The sequence below is a fragment of the Sitophilus oryzae genome, unplaced genomic scaffold (genome assembly GCF_002938485.1).
Source record: "Sitophilus oryzae breed Bouriz unplaced genomic scaffold, Soryzae_2.0 scaffold_377_pilon_pilon, whole genome shotgun sequence".
NCBI classification, from domain to species: Eukaryota; Metazoa; Arthropoda; class Insecta; order Coleoptera; family Curculionidae; genus Sitophilus; species Sitophilus oryzae.
In genome coordinates this window covers 114,953-135,347 of record NW_022146948.1, presented here as the reverse complement: position 1 = coordinate 135,347, position 20,395 = coordinate 114,953, and the positions used below count along the sequence as shown (strand labels likewise).

The 20,395-nt window shown below is 29.1% G+C and overlaps 1 protein-coding gene across 1 annotated transcript in view; it reads right to left on the bottom strand.

The window, feature by feature from the left end:
* The window catches only part of LOC115885209 (calcium/calmodulin-dependent protein kinase type II alpha chain-like), a 137,909-nt gene that overhangs the window by 59,781 nt on the left and 57,733 nt on the right, over window positions 1-20,395 (bottom strand). The window contains exons 8-9 of the mRNA XM_030904037.1: window positions 13,620-13,709; window positions 6,441-6,497 (exon numbers count right to left, since the gene is read on the bottom strand). Coding sequence (XP_030759897.1) covers window positions 6,441-6,497; window positions 13,620-13,709 — 147 coding nt within the window. The remainder of the gene's footprint in view (window positions 1-6,440; window positions 6,498-13,619; window positions 13,710-20,395) is intronic.

Below are 20,395 nucleotides of genomic sequence, written 5' to 3'. Positions count from 1 at the left end.
AGATATTATTTTTAACTTTTTTTATTGTGAATTTGAAATCTCAGAGTACGATCTAATAATATGCAAGATATTTATCGTGTTGTTCAATCTTATTTAAAGCTCTTATATCTTCTTCTTATACTTCCGAATGCACTCTTTTTTGTACTTTTTTACTCTTTTTGTACTCTTTATTGTAAATGTTGCTATTTCCAATCCATCTTCCGGAGAATACTATTTCTTGCATAACTGATTTCAAGTAAACGAAAAAAAATTAGTTGTTGCATTTTTACTTGTCTAGCACATCAGTAAATGAGATTTTACTCATAGTTGTTAACATTCACTGATTTCTGGCCTTTACTGTGACGTTTATAAAAACTCCTCAATACTTTATTTAAAAAATACCATATAAATGATTATTTATATGGAGAATACCTATACAGGGTGGCGCACATCAGTCGCCTCGGTTGATTATACGAAAACGGAAAGATGTAGAAACAAAATATTTTATGGGTGTATGTGGGGAGGCAATGTGCACAATTCAAAATTATTTTGAAATATACAGGGTGTTTCAGAACTACGATCCATACCAAAGTTATATTTTTTCTTATGGAACACCCTGTATTTGATTTAATTTTTGGATTCTTAGGTCCAAAAAAGGCATTTATTAAAAGGGTTATATATCTTTAAAATCTTTGGTTTTTGAGATATTTAAAGATATTTAAATTTGCATGTTACAATAAAATAGATTATTAACGCCCTGTACATTACTTTTCAGAATTAATTCTTATGCTGAGTTTAAAGGTAAAGAAATAAGCTTTACAGAAAAATGTTATTGCTTCCTTAAATTTATACAGGGGTATCAAAAATTGCTGATCTATTTTAAGAATATATTTTACATAAAAACTTCATTATTTCAAATATATTACCTTGTATTTCTTTAAATATCTCGAAGCAGATTCAAATGTTCTTTCAAACTATACTAGGGTTTCCTATACCTAACTAGCTCAGATTTTGAATGAAGATGAATTTTTCAATAAAATGGCAACCAAGAGGGCTAGTGTCGTCATGGGAAGTTTCTAGTGGCAGTTAGTAGCTATTTTCAAAATCGAAATTAGTTTATGGACTTTAAATTTATACTTTTATTTAATTTACCTACAATAGTTTAATAAATAATATTTATTAAATATGTATTTATTATTCTATCAAGAAAAACGAAGAAGTAGTTCTTTGATTTATTTTACGATGACTTGTAGATATATGGATTTTCTATAAAAGAGCCAATTATGGCAAATTAATTTTCTTCACTTCCAACGACATGTGTTTCTGCCTAATAGGTTTTTTAGAAACCACACTACCAGCTCTGCGAAATAGGACAAGTAGTTTTTCAAAGGAACGCTTATCAGGAAGATTCTTATTTTTGGATACCTTTAAGCATAAGCCCTTGAGGCCAAGATGCAATTTTCTTCACAAAATAAAATCACTAGTAACATATTTACTTTCGTTCCGCCAGCAGATACTGCTTTATTTTTCTTGATAAAATAATGAATACTTATTTATTAAACTATTGTAGGTAAATTTAAGTAAACTGTTATAAATTATAAATAATAATGTCCATAAACTAATGTCGACTTTGGAAATAGTTACTAACTATCACTATAAAATTGCCATACCGATACCAGCCTATCTTGATTGCAATATTTAAAAATCGCTTTTTATGCAAAATCTGAGCTAGATAGGTATAGGAAACCCTAATATAGTTTGAAAGAGCATCTGAATCTGCTTCGATTTATTTAAAAAAATACAGAGTGTTGCATTTGAAATAACGAAGTTTTTATATAAAATATATACTTAAAACAGATCGGTAACTTTTGATGGCCCTGTATAAAGTTGAGGAAGCAATACCATTTTTCAGTAAAGTTTATTTCTCTACCTTTAAATTCAGCATAAAAATTAATTCTGAGAATAGTAATGTACAGGGTGTTAACAATCTATTCTATTGTAGCATGCAAATTTAAATATCTTCAAATATCTCAAAAACCAAAGATTTTAAACATATTTAACCCTTATAATAAATGCCTTTCCTGTGCCCAGGAATCCAGAAATAAAATAAAATACCGGGTGTTCCATAACAAAAAATATAACTTTGGTATGGATCTTAGTTCTGAAACACCCTGTATATTTCAAAAAATGTTAAATTGTGCACATTGTCTCCCCACATATACCCATAGAATATTTTCTTTCTATATCTTTCCGTTTTCGTATAATCAACCGAGGCGAATGAGGTGCGCCACCCTGTATATGATATTTTCCAAAATATCGGGTTGTACACGAATTTGCTTCATTGAGACAAATGAATCATTGATTGAGATTGAAAAAAACATTAAAATCGATTATTTAATAACTAATAAAATTTTAGAAAATAGACTTAAATATATTACAGGAAACAAAATTTTTTCATTTCCCCGAATTCTACGAAAATGAAAATCTCATCTCGAAATAAAAGCGTTTCTTAACTTTAATTATTTACGTCAGTATCTTCCCAAGAAAACGAATTTTAGTTATTTTTTCAAGATTTTTCGTGAAATTTCTTTATTGTTTTAACAAAAAACGGAAATGTTTTCGACGTATTATAATTTGAAAGCTGTTTGTTCATCTTTTGTAGACTTACTTATTATTGCCGAAAATTATGTTTATCGTATAGATTTTTTTTAATATTTGCCAAAAGCAAAAAGTATTTTTTTTAATTATACCTTAATCAATAAAACGTTGTGGACCAAAAAAAAAGGTATATTCGGTTAGAAGTATATGTTAAAATTAATTTTGTGATTAATATTTGTTAATGACAAAAGCGATTTAGACAAAAAAAGTGATCAAAAAAATTACCTAGATTTTGTACATTAAAAATAATTGTTAAAGGAAAAATGATGTAACAATTAAAATATTTTTTTTTCTAATATTGCTTTGATAATTCATAAGTTTGAATTTTTGAATTGAAAAAAAACATTTTAAAACAGTATAAAATTAATAAATAAAATAAAATTTAGAGACAAATATAAATAGTTTTGATTAACAGCGCTTGCAGATGGAGCGGAACGTACACGCGGATGGTGCTTGCTCGAAGTCGCGGACGGTCCGTTGCGGACGCTCCGCTCCGTCTGAAAACGCTGTTACAGCGCTTTCAGATGGAGCTGAGCGTCGGCGTTGGACCGTACGTCGTGTTTTTTCAAGATAGCCGTCGGACGAACTCCGTCGGACGAAGCATACGCGCCCATGTGAAGTTGTTCATATAAACTCATCGTACTTGCTTGAAATCGCGGACGGTCCGCTCTATCTGAAAGCGCTGTAAGGATATTTCTAGTTTAATCTTATTTTATAATGCATTCCACTACCTAGCTCTTCCTGTTTAACCCAAAGTGGTTAGCAATTTGCTTATTTTAAATAGAACTATCTAAATATTTTAGGCTTTTTTAGATTCTACATGAAATTTCAGACACTTCTTTTGTATAAATTTCCTATACAAATTTTCGAAATACTTTCATTTTTATGACAAAACTCACATTGAAACTCCAGACTTGATATAATCTAACTTGTGAACTAATGTCAAATATTATTAAGTATCACAGTTTCGGCAGAATGGCATCATTAAATGAAACTGGACATACCGAAATTAATTAAATCAAATTGTTTAAGTGATATTTTCAAAAGGCAATAAGTCGGAAACGGTTGGTTTGAGGTACATTGTGTGTATTTCGATTTTTGCTTAGAATTGAAGGGGGAATTGAAATATGTAGTAATATACAGGGGGTTCCATTTAAAAAATGAACATTTTTCTGTATACTTAAATTTATTACTCGCTAATAGATATTTAAAAATCCTATAACTTTTGTATTTAACTTTTTGCGGTACATCCTATATTTTACCTAATAATTGACCGTTTCCATACATAACAGCGACCCTGTAGATTTTAATATATTACTACCTGTAGAAGAATATCATAATAAATTTGTCATATTGTGATATAACTTCTAATTGTTTTTTGGTCATTTCATAACTCAAAAACGGATTCATATACATTATTAAAAATGAACAATAGAACGAGAGAGAGAGAAAAATGTATTAATTACTCACTTTTAAAATTTACATGGCATTTCCTATGTTCACGTCGACGATGGAACACACGGTATATAAAACGGTTATACATATGTATAGAACATGAGTCTAAAAGTGTATTTATAATTTAATGTAGAATGCAATAAGCATAATATACAATATACAGGCTGGCGCCTCTCATACGCCGCGGAGGCTCCAAGGAGAACGACAGTTTGTATTGAAATGAAATTTTGTGAGCATATCTAGGTTAATTCAGAGCACTTTTTAAAAATATAGAGAGTTCTACAGGGTGTCCCCAAAAAAAGTTACATATCAAAGTTGTGTTTTTTGTAATGGAACGCCCTACATATTAATTGATTTTCGGATTCTGGGATAAAAATAAAGGTGAGTTTTATAAGAGAAGTATATGACTAAAACGTAAGGTTTTTGACATATTTAACATTTTCTAGAAATAAAGAACAATTTTTAAATTACAATAAAAGCTACCTAAATTGGAATTTACCCGGTATAGCCTAATATGTAGTTTTTAACTATTGTACTTTAAATCAAATTAAAAATTGATCCAAAAAGTTATACAGGTTGAGACAAATTTAATATTGAACATTGGTCACCTTTAAAAGCATGTTACTCTTTTATTTTAAATGGAACACCCAGTATATTATTCCTATACTCAATGGAGAATTTATGTCTCTTCAAAATACCATTAAGGTTGCCTACCCCTCAAACAAGGATTTTCCTAGATATTTTCATTTACATTAATTGATCTGAGTAGATCTTTATTATTTGATAAATCTAGGTGACTGATATGTCAGATGTTACTTCAACATAGCTGTCTAATTAGTCGAATTTTAACAACTAGTTATAATTTTGTGTCAGTTAAAACAAAAACATTTCTCAGAAATTTGTCGAAAATGCAAACAAATCCTACATCAGAAAGAATTGATATGATTCTATTAGTTGGTGAATGCAGTGTGCAGTATATTGAATGTACACATGCATTCACCAATTAATAGAATACCTAAATGCTCCTGATTTTATCTAGTCTGGGTTTTTTATGGCGATATGTTAAAGACAGTCTTTACAATACTCGACCAACTATTATCGATAACATGAGAGAAATTATTGTAGCTGCTTTTCGAGGTAGAACTCCACATATGCCTTTTAAAAGGAAAAGATCCTTTTGAAACGACAATCATTTTATGCAGTTAACAGGAAAGGAAGCATTTTGAGCATTTAATTTCATCTAGCTAATTTTTGTCACAAAATTATAGGTTTATATCTAGTTTTAATTCTGTAATAATTAAAATATGTTTTAAACGTGTATATTTTTATTACCGTTGAATATTTTACTTTACAATCTTTAATTTTTGTTAAATTAACAAAAGGTATATCACACAGCCACCTAGATTTTTCCAAATAATAAAGATCTAATAACGCAAAATCAAGGGGTAGGCAACCTTAATAATATTTTGAAGATATATACATGCCCCATTGAAAACCGGAAAAATATACGGGGTGTTCCATTTAAAATAAAGGAGTAACTTGCTTTTAAAAGTGACTAATGTTCCGTATTAATTTTGTGTCGCCCTGTATAACTTTTCGTGTCAAATTTCAATTTGGTTTAACAAACAATGGTTACTGAAATTAACTGAATCAGGCTATACAAGGTCAACTAAAATTTAGGTAGCAGTTATCGAAATTTAAAATTTACTCTTCATTTTCACAAAATGTGAAATATGTCAAAATCCTTAGATTTTAGGTATATGCTGCTATAATAAAACTCACCTTTTTTTTTTGCTAGAATCCGAAAATCAATTAATATATAGGGTTATCCATTAGAAAAAACACAACTTTGATGTGTAACTTTTTTTGGGGACACCCTGTATAATTCTATATATTTTTATAAAATGCTTTCAGTTAACCTACATGTTCTGCCAAAATTTAATTTCGATATAACTACCGTTCTCCTTGGAGCTTCCGCGGCGTATAAGAGGCGCCACCCTGTATGTATAAGTTGACATATTTAAAATAAGTAAAATTTTAACTAGGTACTTTCGGTTGAAGTGGAAGTGCCCAGAAGTGGGATATATTTTAAAAACAAAGTAAAGCTCGCTAAAATATAGCTTAATATCAAAATCTCCAGATCTGTAAATTAGATCATCAAAACTTTTAACGACTTTTGAGTTGTGTAGAAAATCATCTATAGAATGAATAAAAAAATTAACCATGGACAGTTAATTATTAATTTATTAACAAAAACAATTTTATACAAAATCTAGGTCATTAAAAAAATGAAATTGAGGATAAAAGGTCAAGTGGTAAAGGTAAAAAGGTATGTAAAGGGAATTTACCTTCAGGTTCTTTAGCTATAACGGTAGAGCTTCGATCGACTCCGCCCTTCTTGTCTTCTGAACCGTGTCCAGAACACAAACAAATTATCTCATTGGCCAGAAATATTTATATGCGACATACCAAAAAACGCATTAGTACTCCTCAGAAATGTTTCAAAACTTTATTTTAATACTATACTTTATAATCAAGAGGATTTAGTATACCGATAAAAATATTTTCTTGAATCAGAAGTATATTCTTGTCCTCAGCCTATATGACTTTCATATATGTTGATGTTTTGATATTTTGGACCAAGTAACTAACTTCTTTAACAGAGATAACTCTTACTTCATTTAAAGACCTACCTACTCTTAAATGGAGTTTTGTCCCAAGTTCAGTCTGGGCTCCTATACTCTTAAATTCAAAAGGATATATCTATCCGTGTAGGTCATAGAATTATGGCAAAAATCAACAATCAATAAGAAATCAAATCAACAAATATTTTCAACTGGACTAACGCGTCTACCTTTTTTAGAAAAATTTTAATATGAAGTTCCAGAAATTAGTGGTCTGTAATCGAATAAAAACGAAGGTAAAAATAACTATCGAAGGAAAAATTTGTTGTTTATCCATTAAACTGAAAATATACTATACGATCGAAAAAACGGCGTCAAAGACGGCTGGGGATTGACAGTCGATGATAATTTCGGCGAGGTCAAGCCCTAGACGTTATTTACTTTGCTCGGCTGCACTGTTTAATGGCGCTTGCTGCCTTAAGAAAGTTGTAATTTATTTTTATATTGAATAAAAATTATTTTTAAATATTGGAGTTTAAAATTCGAGAAAAAATTATTTTCTGGAAACGTTCTATCCTTTTTAAATCTTTCTACAATTATAGTTAATATTTAACAAGTTTTATGTCAATTTTTAGTTAACGACGTCTAGAGATTGACCTTGACCAAATTATAATCGATTGACATTCCTCAGCCGTTTTTTTTGACCATACGGTATTTTACTTCGTTAAATGTACCCAACATCAAAATTAAATTTGTCTTGCTGCTAATTTACCAAATATTCCAAAGTCCTTCTGATAATAAAGTATATTCAAACACATTTGAGCGAATTTATAGCTGATAACTTTCGATAAAATTTATTACAAAATACCGTATGATCGAAAAAAAACGGCGTCCAGTTGGCTGGGAAATGATGTACATCGATGACATTTCCCATATAAATTTACATATAAAATGTCAGCGATCTTCATTCCATAGCCATCGCTGACGCCGTTTTTTCTCGATCATACGGTATAATGAGTTAACTTAGTTACTAGTGTTTTTAATTTAAAAATTTTAAACTTTTTCGAATATCATTCGAAAACAATCTTCTTTTGTGTGGCTTTATGTAGCCTTTTAGTTACGATTCTCATATACATATAATTTATATACCTAGAAGATGTTCATATAAATATAGCATATGATCGAAAAAAGGGGGTTAGAGTTGGCATGGAAATAACGATACATGACATTCATTAAAACATTCTACATATGTATGAAATGTCATCGACCGTCATCACTAAGCCTATTCAAATGTCGTTTTTCGATCATATGTATTTAATTTATGTATTATAAAAAGAACACTTGTACTTTGAATAATATTAATTAGATTCAAACTCAGTTTTTATGGAGAAACTGAGCTTTTCTTATAAATTCGTTCTTCCAAGGAGTACGATTTACATTTTTATGGTATGTGCTCTCAAGTCAAGTTATAACATTAAATAAAATTGGTACATGGGGTATTTGGTTAACCTAACACTTAACAAGACTAACATATAAAAGGATTTCAGTATGGTAAAATCCCCAAAATATATAGGTTCAACATAATACACCACAAGTCTCAAAAAATTGTACAACTAACAGACGTAGTGAGGTGTTGTATTTCACGAAAAACTAAAATTATGTATCAAATTTTTATAGATTATAGTTATTTGTTGATTCGCTAAATAGAAATAAATACTAATATATGTATGAATATTACGTCTTTAAAAATGCCAAATATATTCCATAACTGAATACTTTTTTAGTATTTTTCGTTTCTATAAAAAGTATGAAAATTCCTTCAATATTAATTAATCTCTAATCCTAATAGATTAATTATAATTAATAGTATTAGTTTGGTCCATAGTCCTTTGGAACCATAGTCCAAATGTTTACATTAACGTTTTTTTTTCGTACATATTGGAAGACTACTTAGTCATTCAAAAGAAATATAAAAGAACTTGTTTGGATACATAACATAAAGGAACCCTACACGCAACGACTTGATCTGCATACCAAATTGCACAGTTTAGAACTTAAAAAGGCCCTACACGTAACAATTTCTGAGAGATTTGAACTGTATAGGGTTTCCCACTAAGAATAGCTCTCGGCTGTATCTCGGAAAGTATTAGCTGTAGGGCCTCCGGAAAAAAATATTTATAACTAAAAAGGCTATGAAAAATTGCTGGAAGTTATTTTAAGTTTGTAGAACAGCTGCTAGAAGGCGCAACTGTTATAAAAAATAAGAAAATGGAATTTTTACAAAATTTTGCCTAGATAAGGGAAAATACATTATATAAATAATAGCTTCAGTAAATTTTTAATATTTTTTGTTTAGGTTAGGTTAGTAATTTTTTCGTATTTATTATAATTTTGCTTAATAAGTCTGGAAATTAAACCAAAATAAAATCAAACCAAACAAAATTTTCGATTAACATTTCAATTCTTCAATTTATGTATATTTTGTATTACGATTATTGCTTAAAATTGAAGGAACAATTGAAATATGCAATAATATACAGGGGGTTTCATTAAAAAAAGTGTTTGATGTGACACAACTTTATGACCAACCCTGTATACTTAAATTTATTAGTAGCTAATAGGCATTTAAAAACCCATTACAACAGTATCACAGTTTCGGCAGAATGGCATCATTAAATCAAACCGAACACATCGAAATTAATTAGATCGAATTGTTTAAGTGATATTTTCAAAAGTCAATAACTCGGAAATGGTTGGTTTGAGATACATTGTGTGTATTTCGATTTTTACTTAGAATTGAAAGAATAATTGAAATACGTAATAATATACAAGGGGTTCTGTTTAAAAAAATACAACTTTGATGTGCCACGACTTTATGACCGACCCTGTATACTTAAATTTATCGCTCGTTAATAGATATTTAAAAATCCTATAACTTTTGTATTTAACTTTTTGCGGTACCTCTTATATTTCACCTAATAATCGACCATTTCCTTTCATAACAGCGACCCTGTATAATATAATTATAGAGGAAGGAACGATTTTTTAAACGAGCTCTAGTTTGTTGAATTCCTATCATCCAGACCGGAGTTATTAACATTTAAATAAAAACAGATCTAACCTTCCCCCACCACTTTATTTTAGCAGATAGAGGAAAATAGTTTTAACAAAAAATATCAAAAATTTACTGAATATTGTGAATCTATTATTTATAGTATACCTTGACTAAGGAAAATTTTCTAAAAATTTCATTTTCTTATTTTTTTATTGCAGTTGCGCCCTCTAGCGGCTGTTCTACAAACTTGAAAATAATTTCCAGCATTTTAAGCAATTTTTCGTGGTCTCTTTAGTTCAGTGGCGTAGCGACAAATTATGGCCCCCCCCGCAAAACTGAGTTAACAAATTATGCCACCCCCCCTCCTCCTGCCTCCTCCCCTATTCACTATTTTGGGAATAATTCTATATTTATATTATTTTATTCCCGGACCTCAGAGGGGTTTGCGATAGTTGCTACGCCACTGCTTTAGTTATAAATATCTTTTTCTGCAGGTCCAACGGCTAATAACCACGACTAATAACAAAACTCAACGTGTAGTGGCGGCTTCGATAAAAATCTCATAAATATAAATACTAATTTAATTTTAATTAACGTATTAGAATTGAATAGTAAACTCAGAAACATAGAACTTCATCATTTTTAACATTTAATAATAATAAGTTTTCAATGAAATAAAACACCTCTTCGGATTGCCCTTAATCCGCTTTTTTAGATACTGTGCAATAATGTTATTCATGTGAACGGTGTAGATGACGAAGTAAATGTTAAAAAAATCTCTACGTTATAGAAATTTCTTTAAACATTTGAAACGTTTAAAAAAATAAACCAAACAAAAAGAAGCAAATTCTATCAAGTGCAAATAGCAATTTAGAGATTTTCCGGTAAGAAACTGATGATTTATAGAACTCAATTCAAACGTAAACTATAAAGTTTTACGTTAGATTCATTAAAATACTACTTGTCAGTGTCAGTTAAGCGTTTAGAATGTGTGCTAATTAAGAGGCATTAACTTGTTAAAAATAATATTCTGAAAAGAGTCCAAACGCTTAGCGATGTTTGACAAGTAGTATCAATACTTATTTCGTTTAAAAATAAACCAGTGGTATGTGGAATGAATGATCGCTATATATACATAGATCTAAAAAGAGACAGGTAAAGATTAAAAGTAAAATAATGGTGAAAGGAAATGTACAGAACGCTCCATAAGTAATATAAGATATTTTGACACACAGTTATGCTCACACACACAATTCGTACCTTAAATCTTCATTCATAACCGACGCGGTGTATTTAAGATTATTACTAGCTAATAGGCATCTAAGAACTCTAAAAATTTCTTATTTAACTTTTTGACCCTATATTTTACCCAATAATCGACCGTACCTATACATATTAGGTACCCTGTATAAATAAAAATATACAGGGTTGTTCACCACATACGACACGGAGTATTGACAGTATTGTAGCTAAACGATTAGATTTGTACATATTGTAAGTCTTGGGTTCGTTGAAGGTCTATTAGAGCTACAATTTAAAAAATCATATATTTACAAGATACAGAGTGTCCCAAATAAGTTAAAACTATTATAGTTGTATTTTTTTATATGGAACACCCTGTATATTATTCTATTTTTAGATTCTCCGATTGAAATAAAGGTAAATTTGATTAAGGTTTATCACACTTAAACCTTACCGCTTTTAAAATATTTTCAATTTTATGAAATTGCAATAAAAATTTTAAGGCTTCATTTCTCCAAGGGTATCAAAGTTTTTAATCTATACTAATATATAAAATCCTTAAGTGATTGACATACTGATTAATCACGATCCTGCTCAAACCACTCAACGTAAGAAGCTCAATTTTAGCATACAGGTTGATTCTAGGGTGTAGAGGTTCGATAAGAAGGGATTTTTCGAAATTCCAGTTCCAAGAGGGTGAAACAACCCGTCAAATATTTTTTATTTAAAAAACGGTCAAGTTTCCGAAAAAACGCTTAAACACGTATATTTTTTTTTGTTTTTTACATATTTTAAGATTTTTTAAAAATGTATACAGGGTGTTTCTAAAAATCTGGTCATTGATTAATCACGATCCTGCTTAAAGCGCTTGACGTAAAAAGCTGATTTTTGGAAAACATATTGACTTTAGGGTGTAGAGGTTCGATAGGAAGGAATTTTTCGAAACTCGAATTCTAAGGGGGTGAAACTATCCCTCAAATATTAAAATATTTTTTATTTAAAAATCGATGAGTTTTTCGGAAAAACTCTCAAACACGTATATTTTATTTTGTTGTTTTACATATTTTAAATTTTTTTATAAATTTATACAGAGTGTTTCATAAAATATGACCATTGAGTAATCATGATTCTGCTTAAACTGCTTGACGTTTAAAACTGATTTTTGGCAAACGGATTGACTGTGGGGTGTAGAGTTTCGATAAGGAGGGGTTTCTCAAATCTCAAATTCCAAGAGGGTGAAAACGCCTCTCAAATATTACAATATTTGTTATTTAAAAAACGGTTAGTCTTTCGGGAAAACGCTTGGACAAGCATAATTTATTTGGTTTTTTTACATATTTTGAAATTTTTTAAAAAATCATACCCGGTGTTCCAAAAAGTTTTGCTACTTTATTGTAGTTTTACATTTTTTATACTTTGTTCTTTTTGGCTTACCTACTTATATCTATATTTATTTTTGAAATTATTTTTAATTAAATAATTTATTTAGTTTCTTGGTTAAATGTTTTTTGGAACTCATAGGTGTATAGGGTCTCAACCAAAATTACAATATGGTTCACCCACTTTTTTAAAAATAGCTCACACTATAAAAATTTAAATTTTTTATAGTTAAATCACATTTTTCTAAATTGAGAATAATTTCTTAACCACGATTCTGCTTAAACTGCTTGACGTAAAAAGCTTATAAACGGATTTTTCGAAAGTCAAATTCCAACGAGATGAAACTACCCCTCAAATATTACCAAGTTATATAATAATATCGCCATATCGTTTTTTCTCATGCTGACATAAATGTGAGAAAATTTTATCCAGTTTGTATGTGAATGGAAATTCTTGCTTTGCTTTATCACCACCAATACAAATGATTAATTCGACGCGAACGAAGTCGCTGGTACACGCTAGTGATTTATAATTTTCATGTTATTTATGAAAAAAAAAACGAATCACTTGCATCAAAAAAAATTATAATTTTTTAAGTTTTTTTTGAATTATAAAATTTGTTATTGTAACATATTCTTAAAGGTGGGTTGACATGGTTCAAGTGTACTTGAACCCCGTACACGTTGACTTTATCAACTACTCTTTAACATTTATTTATAAAATAGCAGTACTTTTATTCGAAATATTTTATATTACTTAGGAGACAATCTGTGTATTATGATAGACGCTAAATTTATACAGTCCGATTCTGACAGTAATGTAAAATATCTAAGCAAATAATATTTAAATCTAATGAAATGAAATGAATGAAATCCATGTATCAATTACTTTCTGAACGGACTGTATAACACTTTCTTTTGCTAATTAAAGAGCATAGGTGATGATACTCTATATACAGTGATCAGTGAAGGGGGCATTATACATTCCATACTCAGTATCTTTATCGACTTCTCTAAAGGGGTTCAACCTTATTATATATTTAAATAAAATTTCAAAGAACGAAAAAGCAATTGAAATCTTGTGTTAAAACTTTTTCTCCCTTTGAAATTTTTGCAGGTTATTTTGTACCGTTTAATAATGCATTTGGATAATATTTTATAAAGGTTTGTATTTATATATTATACAAATTTATAAGCCAAATCTAAGTTAAAAAAAATACTTCTTACCTTTGATGTCATCGTCTTCGAGCGTAGTTGAACTGTCTGTAGATTCTTTGACTTGAGATCCGTCTCCTTTTTTAACGATTATACTCCTGCCTAAAAAGTTCATATATTATATATTAATAAAAAAATTTTAATGTAAATATATTTTGAAATACAATAAAACTATCTTCACAATATATTATTTTTTAGAATTCATTAACTTTTGTATTTCAAAATTTTTAATATTCTCTTTGATATCTCGAAAAATAATGTTTTAGATAATTTTAAATAATGTTTAAGTTTCGAACTAAAAGAAAATAATGAGTTACATTTTAATGTTAAAATACTTCATAGTAATAAATAAACCTAATATTTTACGTTAAAATAACAGTTTAACGCAGTTTAGTGTCAAGGGATTTTTTACCTTCTTCTTTAACTTGAATTGTTAAAGTAATTCAAAAGAGTATTTTTAAATTACTCCAAACTTTTGAATTATAGAATGTTAAACATTCTCAAAAATGTGTCTTATTTGGTGTCTTGTATGCTTTACTTCAATAACTAATACATATAGTCTACTTGTTAATAACATGCTAAGGGCGTAATTCTTTGACTTATTCTAAGGAAAAAACTTCATATGAAGGAATGTATGTCCTAAACGTGTTAACTTTTCAAAAAGGCGGTAAAATTTTAAAAAAAATCTTTTTCGTAATAACTCTAATGTTATTATAGATACCCTTATGAATTTTCAACATACACATCTTCTGAGCATCAAAATGCCTTCTTTGATGTACAAAAAAACATTCATTTCACCCAGTGGCATCTGAACGGGGTTTATATTGGTTATTTTGGGAGATTTATTATTCGTTTATTATTCCTTATTCGTTTCTAAAACAGCGTACACACTATGCCAGAAACAATTCGAAACATGTCAAGGTCGCATTTCGTCGCCTAACTTTGAACGCATTTCGATTTACTTCCAGTTGTCTTGACCCACTTCGGTTTGCCTCGACCTACTTTAGATTTTTAAAAGCGCCTGAAAACTACTCATAAGGAGAGCGAGGGGGGATTTTTTTGGCGTTTTTTGTTGCCTCGTTCAATTTCGTTTTTTTAGCTATTTCCAAAACGTGGCGGTATCTGTACCGGAGGCAAAGAATTTTTTTTCATAAATCTCAGTGAAATAAGTAAACCTAGACGTTTCCAAAATAGCTGTTGTTACGATGATATTTCGTTAATTACATCTCGTTTTATGTTATATCGATATATATTCCACAGAATTAATATATTTATTATTATATTATATATATATATATATATATATATATATATATATATATATATATATATATATATATATATATATATATATATATATATATATATATATATATATATATATATATATATATATATAATAAAATAGAGGCAGCTATGCCAGCTATTATTGAAATTTAAAATTTATTCTTCATTTTCACAAAATATGTCAAAATCCTTACATTTTATTTTTTTTCTAGAATCCAAAAATTAATTAATACATAGGATGTTCCATTACAAAAAAACACAACTATGATGTATAACTTTTTTGTGAACACCCTGTATAACTCCATATATTTTTATAAAATGCTTTCAATTAATCTATATATGCACCCAAAATTTTATTTCGATATTAAACTACCGTTCTCTTTGGAGCCTCCGCGTCGTATAAGAGGCGCCACCCTATGTTATATAATCCTACTACCCAATAAAAATAGTAAAATTTAAGTGTATTTTAGTCTTTTATGGGCATTTGTATTTCCGTATTTATCTACATACGACCAGAAACAGTTCGCTTACACAAGGAGTTTAATATATTACTGCGGCCCAAGCAGCCGGATTACTCGTTATTGTCTGACAAATCCTGAATACAAACACAGGCTCTATTAAATTGAAAGCTGCTTTACTATAAAGTTGTTTTATCTGTCTGTCCATTCTACTGTCATGTAGGCAATGTGTCCGAATCTCGTCGACCATTATTTGGGCCAGAACAATGTATGTGTATATTTCCTCAGGACTATTTATCTTTCATACGAGATTCCTATTTTAAGATATAATAAAGATGTACTTGTAGAAGTCCGAATTGGTTCTGTGGAGTAACAAAGTATTATTTATTTTCATCATCACAAAAAAAATAATGGTGATCACAACATTGTTAAAAGAGTGCATAATCAGAAACCTATAAAGAAGAAAAAATATATACCGTGATTTTTAAATCACTCTGTCGGTAGTATTTAAACTGTGATTTTTTAATATAAGTGATTGAAAAAAGTGACGTGATCATGACTTCAATCTGCTACAAGGGTATGTTAATGCAGCCAGTCATGACGTGACTAACCATTTATTTTAACCAACTAACGTGACTAACCAAGTTGCAAATTTTAGGTTCGTTGAAGGGCTATTAGAGCTACAATTTGAAAATACTTTTACAAGAAACAGAATAAGTAAAAAATGTTATAATTGTATTTTTTTTAAATGGAACACGATTGAAATAAAGGTAAATTAATTAAGGTTTATTACACTTAAACCTTACCGTTTTTGAAATATTTTCAATTTTATCAAATTGCAATAAAAATAATTTTAAGGCTTCATTTCTTCAACGGTATCGAAGTTTTTAATACTAAATATTTACTGAAGTTTATTTATTGATTCAGATATTGTATTGCAATAATATACAAAATACTATCTTATACAGAGTATCTAAAAATTTATTTTAAATATTACTAGCTTTAAACGGTAATAACTTGTTTATTTTAAATAGAACACCTTGTATGTTTTACTAGAATCAGATTATAAGAAAATGCATTTTCTTATAATTTAGACCTCATTTATCACTATACCTATGGAATATTGACATTTTAGATTTTTTTTAATGACGTAACAAATTTTCAAAGAGTACAGATACTAATATTTCATTAAAAGATAAAATGCAGTTTAAATATTTTGTGTTAAAGAGGACTAATTAATATGATCCCAGTATTCAAACTACATTAATTGACTGTTCACGTTAATTAATAATAATTGCTCCAAATACCAAGAAAACTGAATTTTGTATGTTTATTAGACACTGTGTTTAAAAGTAACATCTTATAAATTTTATTTAATTTTTTGACGAATGCTCATTTATAGGTACTTAATAACAGAGACGTTCATTTTCATAACTTATTATGGTATTGATTTCTGAGTCAAATCCACATTTATTTAGAATAATTTATTAATTAAAACGGTTAAGTATGTAATTAACTAATTTTTGTAAAAACTAAACTAAACTAACTAAACTCTTGTTAAAAAAACGCCACATCGCATAAGTAGTTTATGAGAATATATAGAAAAAATATGTTCTGAGGCAAGACTTATCTTACATATATAGATCAGCTTGTGAAGTAGCTAAACAGCTTTCATAGATATCAAACGTAGAAGTAAGGGTTAAATACGTTGTCCCACTCTTTGAATTCGTTCTCTAAATAGTGCTATGGGAAACTATACGGCTGTGACAACACCGGATAACAGACTGTGACAACAGACTAGAGTTTAGGGAGCGAAATGTGGAAACTTGACGGAAATTCCTCAGCGTCTAAGTTTCAGAGGGCCATGAAATGGAGTCTTACTTTATCCAAGCTATTATTTCTTGACATAGTGGATTATAAAAAAAACTACAAGTGATGGCCTGTTAACACAAACCTCTTTTATTATTACTCTCTTATTAAAAAGCCAGCATGGTTCGATTCCTAAGGAATTGACAATGAAGATATCTTTGCTGTGTTCCTTCCATTCGTGACTTCCAGGCTGAGTACGGCACTATTTTCTTTATATTCAATAAGATACTTAACCACAATTCAGATTTATGTGTAGTTAAAAAGAAAAAAGTTTTTCCAATTAAATTAAAACAAAAGCACACTTGCTTTATTTTCGGAAATATAATGAAATATATTTTCAACTCTAGTTTAAATCTGACGGTTATATTATACAGGTTGAGTCTCAAATAAGTGCAAATATTTTTAAGGATAGTTATATTTCGATTCCAGAAAATATTTTGAAAATTTGAAATTTTTTGAAAAATGTTCCTAGATTTTTTTCTTGTTTTTAGTTAACAACATAATTTCTTGTAAATATGGCAACATGGGTAGTAGCTTAAATTTACAAAAAAAGAAAAACCAGAAAAGATCCAGTGGTTCTCAAAATTGAAGCAAAAAATATATTTTTTTAAATTTTCAATGTAAGATAACTCGCTTATTTTGGACTTATTTGAAAAACGGTAAAGAGAAAATATATTTCTTTTATTGAGATCTACCAACATTGATATATTTGCACTTATTTAGGACTCACCCTGTATAAAAGTATCATATTATTTACAACTTAATAAGTATAGCTAGAGACGTGAGAAATATAAAATAACACGCGACCCCAAGTCTCTTCCTATATTTGTACAACTGTACAAATATTTACAAACAAGAACACATCTTGCTGAACGAGACAGATAAGTTGTTTTCGTTAAGCCCCATATTCACTATGCGTTCATGCATTTTGTAGATGATGTTCATCAGGACATTTAGTAACCTAGTCTCTATATGTTGATGCGCCGATTTGATGTGACAATGCGTTGATAAAATGTCGTGTTAAAAATTGAAATTCGGTTTCTGGATGAACAATCAATTTAATTTGATGAATCACGAACGCAATGAACGAATTTCCAAACGGACTAACAAATACCATCGACAAACCGCATTAAGGCACAATGAGTATGGGATGTGTGAACCCACTGACGCATCAAATCGACATATCAGCGCATAGTAAGTATTACTGTGCGATTTAGATAAGCTATTCCGTAGGTCCTTTTTTTAAGCTGATTGTTATATAGTAGGTCCAAAATTTACCTCTTCAACATTATTGAATGAGCGTTGGTATGTTACATTACAGTAGAAAAAAGATTTTAAATCCAAAAAACACATTTTTGAGAAACTCTAAATTTTCAGAAATACATCTATAGTTATTTTAACGTAAAATCGTAATAGTTTAATTATTTCTTTTTAAAAAGTAAAAGTTAAAATACGTCCAATTTTTTTCTTATAAAACACCCATGCTGAAACATTTTTGATAGCAGTTTATCGTTTCTTTCCTTGAACACATAGCCTATTGTGAATAATAAAATATAGGGTGTCTCAAAAACATGTGTGATATCTCGTGAGGAGATTCCTCACGTAAAAATAAGATTTATTTTCTATATCAACATAGGTCCAATTCTTCTTGGTTTCATAGCTACAAGTTTTCATTTTTTTTTCGATTTATTGTAATTTTCCTTATTTCCGTAAGTGCTTTTAACGATTTAAATGAAATTTTGAGGGTAAAAGTTACTATAAGTGTTACATATTTTAGTACTAAAAAGTGTCGACAGATTCACCAGCGGACGTACATATACATGTGGATTATCACTGGAATATCTTTCTAAAAAAATGTGCGCCACTGACTTTTTTTCTCTTCAAAATAGTATAAGCCGTTTAATACCGAATAAATTTCGATCTTCTTGATGAGATAAAGGCAATTTTATCACAATAAAATTAAAATCAAAATAAAATTAATAAATTATTTTATTAAAATGTATAACACTGATGTTCAGTGCTACCTACAGCCACAATTCAAGATATAAATAATGGTACTTAAGATCATTACAAAAGACCTATTTTTATCTAGTTAAATTAACTGAAATCGACAAAATGTCAAGAGAAAATATCAAAGAGCCTACACAAGAGAAAAACAGTGTGCTAACAAGAAAAAAAAGTCGTTTTTAAAAAAATATTGCAGTGATAATTTGTCGATACTTTTTTAGAATTAAAATATGTCGCACTTGTTTTAATTTTTACCCTGAAAGTTTCATACGAATCGCTAAAAGCACTTGAAAGAAAATTATAATAAATTGAAAAAAATTAAGACTTTGACGCCCTGGAACTACGAAGCAAAGCAGAATCAGACCTATGTTCATAAAAGAAATAAATCTTACTTTTACGTGAGTGAAGAATATCCCCACGAGAGATGGTATATGTTTTTTAAAACACCCAGTATAACATAAAAATAACACTGGTCATATTAATGTTGATGAAAATAAAAGCTTCTCGATGATGTGTTAGACGTAAAGTGACTTTAATGATGATGTGGTGGTATGACTGTTGTGAATTTTTTCTATGATGTATATGAAAAGGAAACGCATGCAGTATTTAAACGAAACACACCATGACACAGCCAAACACTTGTGTCTTGAAGATATAACCGTAGCTGAATATAAATGCTTGAATTAAGTTTCAATTCGGAGAAAATTTCGTTCTATGTCTTTGAAAAACTTACTAATAATGCTAAAATATCTAAAGAAATGCTAATAAGTTCTTAGAAACGCTTTTTTATTTTGTTTTCATTTCGCCTTCTTCTATTCAAAAAGTCTTGAAAGCAAGCGAAATAATTTATTATTAGCGTTTTGTTGGGCAATAAAGCGTTAATTTTTATTTCGAAGTTCTGAATAATTCATTTCACTTTGATGGAAAAGTACTGCTATTTATTAATATACAAAATAATTTTTCTTCAGATAAATGTCTGAAATATACGATCATTCCAGAAAGATTCGGGATTTTTTTTAGTTTTTATAATATAAAATAAATTACATATTTATATCTTTTATGGCATAGAGTACAGGGTGACCCCTTTTTGTGTTTTATGTTATTAAAAAAAGATCTTGTGTTACTTTCCTATGGAGCTAAAGATGTTATACACAGATAGGTCCTAGT